The sequence below is a fragment of the Trypanosoma grayi genome (assembly GCF_000691245.1).
Source record: "Trypanosoma grayi strain ANR4 Tgr_872_V1, whole genome shotgun sequence".
NCBI classification, from domain to species: Eukaryota; Euglenozoa; class Kinetoplastea; order Trypanosomatida; family Trypanosomatidae; genus Trypanosoma; species Trypanosoma grayi.
In genome coordinates, this window is record NW_008826491.1 from 1 (window position 1) to 6,276 (window position 6,276).

General features: G+C 50.8%; 4 protein-coding genes across 4 annotated transcripts; all 4 read left to right on the forward strand.

The window, feature by feature from the left end:
• Positions 1-477, forward strand: DQ04_08721000 (target of rapamycin (TOR) kinase 1; the record flags this gene model as incomplete). Its single annotated transcript, XM_009315666.1, has 1 exon — positions 1-477. A coding segment is annotated over one exon (477 nt), but the record flags the coding sequence as incomplete, so codon positions are not given.
• A 267-nt stretch (positions 478-744) lies between these two features.
• Positions 745-1,062, forward strand: DQ04_08721010 (hypothetical protein; the record flags this gene model as incomplete). The annotated part of the gene is made up of 1 exon (XM_009315667.1): positions 745-1,062. The coding sequence occupies one exon, from the start codon at positions 745-747 to the stop codon at positions 1,060-1,062; it is 318 nt and encodes a 105-aa protein (XP_009313942.1).
• A 139-nt stretch (positions 1,063-1,201) lies between these two features.
• On the forward strand, positions 1,202-2,128 carry DQ04_08721020 (Tbingi protein; the record flags this gene model as incomplete). Its single annotated transcript, XM_009315668.1, has 1 exon — positions 1,202-2,128. The coding sequence occupies one exon, from the start codon at positions 1,202-1,204 to the stop codon at positions 2,126-2,128; it is 927 nt and encodes a 308-aa protein (XP_009313943.1).
• A 304-nt stretch (positions 2,129-2,432) lies between these two features.
• On the forward strand, positions 2,433-2,978 carry DQ04_08721030 (hypothetical protein; the record flags this gene model as incomplete). Its single annotated transcript, XM_009315669.1, has 1 exon — positions 2,433-2,978. One exon carries the CDS (start codon positions 2,433-2,435, stop codon positions 2,976-2,978), a length of 546 nt encoding a protein of 181 aa, XP_009313944.1.
• Between the last annotated feature and the right edge of the window lie 3,298 nt (positions 2,979-6,276).

The following is a 6,276-nucleotide window of genomic DNA, read 5'->3' on the forward strand; positions in this document are numbered from 1 at the left end:
GCAGCCCCGCCGGAACTAACCCTTCACGTGTGGATTGACAATCTGCGTATCACAGGGCCACGTAAAAGTGTGGAGTTGTGGGGGAACACGATTATGGGAAATATGCGCGATTGCGGTGCGACGGTGGGAGAGCACGAGGCCCTCACCGCGCGATATGAATTCATAGGGGTTTGTTTCAACTACACGGCTAAGACAGCATCCCTCAGTCAGAAAACGTTACGGAAATTAAAGGGAGTCACACCCCTCCACAAGATTTCGGTGGAGGAATTGGAAAGCCTTACGTCACGTATGGTGTATGCTGCGGGGGTTCAGGGGGGTTCGCTTTTTCGCCATTATTTCTTCTTGAAAATGGTGCGCAGAAGACTTTCACGACTTAAAAGCGGGCCGGCAGACGCACAAGATCCGACAGCCCCACCCCCTTTGCCCTTAAGGTGGGGCAGAAATGGCTGGACACTCTGTTACAGAACAATCCCGTAAACCCCCCGCGGGCTTTACCGACCTCAGGGGCATTGGTACCAGACGGCTCTTTATATGGATGGGGCGCGCTGTTGTTTAAGGACAGCGGGGAAGTGTGGGTCACTGGGGGTGCGTGGGAAAAAGTGCCCTAGATTATTTCACAGGCTGAAGCGAGAGCCATCGGATTGGTCTTGCTTGCTTTCAAGGGGAATTTGCTTATTACACTCCATATATGTATCGATAACACGACAGTGATGCATATTATGCAGAAAGGCAACACGCATTCCGATGCCCCGGTGGAAGGGGCGGGGCTTATCGACAGGGTTCTGCGGGACCAAGGCTTGCACGCCTTATGGGGCTATGCCGCGTCGGAAAACAACCCTGCGGACGGTATATCGCGGCGGGCGAAGGTTTTACCGACGGGCATCGCGAAGGGGTGGGACTTGCGAAGGGGGGCGCGGAATGCGGGTTAAGGGCGCTTTCAGCACCTCCTTTTCGTCAGTGGACTACAAGCTTTCACTTCCTTATAAGGGGAAGGCCTTGAGGTTACTGGATGTCCCCCTTTCTATGTGTACCAGGGGCGGGGAGTTTCGAAATGGGATCTAGATAAAAGGTCTCGTTTACTCTCTCTCTCTCTTTTACTTAATAGGGGAAAGTTGGACTGCAGAAATTGCTGGACATCATTCCCCGTCGCAACACTCGACCGTGCAGAGTGTCTGTCTTCACGGACTCCCTGTCACTCCTCATGGCACTCCAAACAGGTCCCCTGACAGTAACAGACCCCATCTTACGACTACTTTGGAATCTGTTGTTGGATCTACAACACCGCAAGGCACGCGTACGGCTACAATTTATATTCGGCCACTGTGGCGTTGCAAAGAACGAGGCATGTGATAAGGAAGCCAAGGCGGCCTCTGACCTACCACAGCGCGGGGGCACGTGGATACCGGATGTGGTAGCGCTGGCGAAACGTCACATACGCAGCCAGCTGCCCAAACCATCCATCCACCGCTCCAGCATCACCGGTCATTGGAACCCGACACACAATGATCCGAGCTTCCCTCGGGAAGAAGAGGCGGCCCTAGCTCGTTTTCGCACTGGTGTATCCCACCGCTACGGCTGGCTACTGCGAGTATTACAGCCCACCACGCCAAATACATGCAGGTGGTGCAACCCCATAGAACCCCCTCCCCCACTCAAAAAGCCTCGAATAGAAACGCCTGCAGCAAACAAAGAGGCAGTGCCTTTGCGTTTCCGTGATCTGGTCAACTGCCCGGAGTGCCAAACCCGCTATGGCTGTCGATCAAGCGCTTTGTTTCACATGCTGAACAAACGCGGATTCACACGTGCCCGCGCACTCTGGAAAGCCAAGCATCCCACAGCTGAGGAGCCGCCGGGCATCCCGCCAGAACCCCCTCCCCCAGCACCAAGGCCCAAACGCACAGCACCGGACACAACAAGCGACCCCAACCCGATCGTCAAGAAGCGTCGAGAAGAGTTTGCTTGTACCTTATGTGCGGCGTCGTTTAAAGGACAGGTGGGGCTAACAAGGCACCATCGCCACTTCCACTCCCAGCAATACCAAAACGCAGAGCGTAAACGAGCTCGGGAGATGGAAGAAAAGGCCAAACCTTGCCTCTTCAATGCGATCACTGTGAGTTCGGAGCCCTAAGTAAGACGGGGCTCTTATCCCACATTCGTGCCAGGCATCGCTCCCCAGAAGAACCGCCACGAGCAGTGACACCACGACCCACACTATTTTGTCCAATGTATCGCAGAACCATGGGCAACGCTGGAAGACTGGCAAGCCACATGAAATACAAGCACCCCGGCGAACAGAATAATAGAGCACAAGACCCAAACACAGGCACACTAAACCTCCCCAAGCGAGAGAGAGAGAAGAACCCCCTACCTTGCACGCCACTCCTATAAAGCAGGAAAAAGATAAAGCAGAATTGCCCCATCCTAAAAAGCGTATGGGAATAGAGGCTTCCTCTCCGACCGACGGCCGGCTAAAGAACGAGGGGGCCGCCCATCTACCGCCCGCGCGGCGGAGAGAGACACAATGCTTGGTGTGTTTGAAATGGTTTGCTGCTATTGAATCCGTTCGCCCGCACTGCAGGCGATATCATGAGGGCCACGGGGCTCCTGTAACGGTGAAACGCTGGAGGCACCAGGGGGATGCTCCTGACGACTTGCCTCTTTCTGCCTTCTCGTGCCCCACGTGCGGATTCCAGTGCCACAGCAAACGCGGACTCACAAGGCACCGCATAGTCAGCCATGGGTTCAGGCCGGACGTGGTGAAACCAAGCCAACGTGGAGAGTGCGAAGGGGCGGGAATGCACCTATTGAGCTGTCCCGCATTAAAGGGTCTACGGTGCCACTTTGGGGTGGATGGGGGCGACATGGAGAAGTTGCGCTTCATGCAGATGTTGGCCAAATACCTGCTTGCAGTGGAAAGGTTTTGCCCTCAACGGCCTTCCCCGACAGAACCGACGCCAACCATACAGGTCCAGGAATAGTCCTCTCTCCCCCTCTAAGCTGGGCCTCCCCTTGTATATTTTTGTTGATCTCGCCACCGAAACGTACTTCCCCTCTGCGCCGTTTCAGCCCAAAACAGGCAAGTAGGCCTACGGGATCCCGGATGAGAGGAAACAGCTGTCCGGTTCCGTCAGCGCGCGCTTTCTCACCAGACTGGATCAACGAAACAGGGAACAAAATACACAAAAATAAACAAAACCCAAAACAAAAACACCGAAAAACAAAACAAAATACATAACAAAAAAAAAAGGGACCTCCTTCCACATATAAATTGAGCAGCAATAAAAGCGCTCCACAATGGCACCTGAAGGAGTGTAGCTATCAACAGGGGTCGAAAAGACACAATGACAAAAAAAGCAAAATTTTAAAACCGTACTTTAAAAAAAATCGAACCTCTTCTTTTTTAACCCAGATGCGCGAAAAAAAATAATAGTGGGAGTAAAGTGAAGACTGCGTGACCGTATGTCTGGACCGTTATCGTTGCAAGCTCGCGTCCTTGGTATCGTGGAAATGCCTCATCGTGGCGCCAAGGTCTAGTACCAAGTTCATTATTTGGGAAGCTAAATTACCACGTCGGCAGCACCGCATTCGGCTTAATTCGGGCTACACCGTGATACGGTCGCTACTTATTGGGATAGCGCAGTTAAGTACCTTGGAAATAAGGCGTATTTTGCAAAGGGTAAAGTACATGACCCGGAGACTGCAGTGGAAAATACACGCTACACATCGATAAGTTTCACCGTCGGTTGCCCGGTTTCCCGGACTGGGGAATCCGCTGCCATAATCCCTGGCGATACTGGCCACTTAATCGTGGAACCGGGGTCTATTTCCCCGTATTGTCGGGGGGGCCAAACGCCAGCAACGTTCGCCCCCTGGAGAACTTGCTGTGCCAGGCTTGCGGCATCACACAGTACCAGGGCCCGCCGCGTCTTGCTGGGACGCAGTATTATCTTCATCGGTCTTGGGGCGCGCGTTACCGCTCCACCAGCTCTTCTGATAGAGCGGGGCCATCAACGAGGGTTGCAAAGACACGAAGAAAAACAAAAAAAAACAAATTCGCCAATCGCATCATTCGCGGAGTTTTTTTGTTATATGTGTGTTCAGCTGAAAACACAGGAGACCTTATCTGGCAGAAGTTGACTTTCTCGCCAAAAGACTTGGCCGAAGAGGAACTGCGTGGGGTGTGGGGGTGTGAGACCCCAAAGGTTTCCATTTGTAAGTGGAATTGCACTTTGATGAAGAAACAGTTATAAATGGAGAATGCACAACCGAATGTTTTTCGTCAGTTCAGAGACGATCGAAAAGGTTGTATAAAGTTGTCTGATTATGCAGTTTCTATCCCATATTGGTTTAAGAATGGTATTTGTAGGGATGATAACGTTAGAGAAATATTCTTATCAATACAGGGTGAAACGAAGTGCCCAAATCGTCTTTTTCCCGCATCGTGCGCTCCGTTTTCAATTCCAAGCCCTTTCACGACGCCTGCGCGTCACAGGAGATGTCGCTAGAAATTTTATTCACTTTTTTTTCAATGCAGTCACTTATTTTTAGAGGTCTTAATTTCATTTGGTGTCGCTAAACTTTGTTTAAGTCAGCTGTTCAGCACACTAAACCATCTGAGTGCGCATTGCCGTTGCCAATGGCGTGCGAGTCTCAGTTGCCAGTGGGGCGCGTACGCAAACTTCCACTGAGTTTCTTCTCAAAGGCGGGGGCTGCAAATATGCGATGCACGCTTTGCCCGCCAAATCGTCTTTCAAATATGTCCCCTTTTTTTCCACAAAGAGAAATGCTTCACCCACGAATCTGGACAGCAACGCCCCCACTCGTTTATATATGAAAGCAGTGGTTTAGAACTAATTGGCGTCCGACTTTTCGCACCGGCACCATAACAGGCATATGGGCAGGCGTTGTGCTAGGTCATGCCTTCATTAATCTTGGCTCGTGGGTTCGCGATGGGGGTTGCCCTTTGGGGCACGCCGATCATCCATAAACGTATAAGAGGCGTCCTTTCCCAAATTTGAGGAAGAGTTAATACGCCAAAAGGGTATTTTACTTAGTTCCCCCTTCTGGTGCATCGTGCGGGCGGCCGCGCGTTTCAAGCATTCAACCTCCGGCGTGCGAAACGGCAGCTTCTTGCGGAGTTTTCGTGCGGTTTTCTGACTTAACTGTGCAGCCTAGGCCTATTTAGTGTAGAGGGCAAAAAATGGGTTCGTATTAGTTGGTGGAAAAATGCCCCCCACCCACCGCAATCCCGTGTTTTACCTTTCAAGCAATTTGGCGCCCCCAAGCGTATGCTGCTCCATCTTGGCACCCCATTTGTGTATTATCAACTGAGTCTTGACTTTGTCGTTCGCGGGGTTTCACAAATTGCAAGTTTACAAATCCAGGGTCGCCTTTTAAGAGCAAAGTAACGGCGTGCTTTCTTCACCACTTCGTTTGTAGTGCTAAAGAGGGCTTGCTGCCCAGTGCGTTCTAAATTTTACGTTTCACACCGGAAGTTTTTGCGCCTTTGTCTGGAACGGCTACCTGAAAAAGAAAACTTTTACACGGAATGGCGACAAGGTTTTACCAGAAGCCCCACCCGTGCAGTGAGAAACCTGAACCCGCGGGACCTCGATTGTGTAGTCTTCTCTGACTTTTCGTCCTTTAGGCCAAACAATGAAAGGCCAACTCTGCCTTTACAGCTTCCTCTATACCGCTCTGAGAAAAACTTCAAAACCTGCAGATGGAGTGTAAAAAAGCTGGGCGAACAATAAATTCCTGTTTTATGAAGCCTGGTATCATTGTTTGCAATTTGCAAATCGGATTCTTTTTGAATTGGTATTGATGCGTTTCATTGGCACATCGTATATCACAGAGTGGCAAAACAATCCCAGTTCATGGAATTCAGCCGCTGTTCTATTCAATTGGTGGAAACAGTGTCTTGGCTGGTGGTTTGTAAGACTATTAGTTCCTTATTGCCCTCTGTGGCCGCCCTGTTGGGATGAAGCTGTCAAAAAAAATATTAAGCCTTGAGAAAGAGGTCTGGTCTTATACTTAATCAGCCCAGTTAAGTTCATAGCATCGGTGACCATCTTTCCAACCTCACCGTACCAAAAATATTAACAGGGTTAATTTGTCAGTGATTTTTTGACCAATGGAATAGAGAGAGTGCTCTGTATCCATAGGAAATTCTTTATGATTCACACTCTTTCTGAACCGCGTCTGCAATAGAGTACCGACGCTTTCTTTAACTGCTGTCACTGCTGCGTGGGCCGGGGCTTCCCCCCCCCCCCCCCC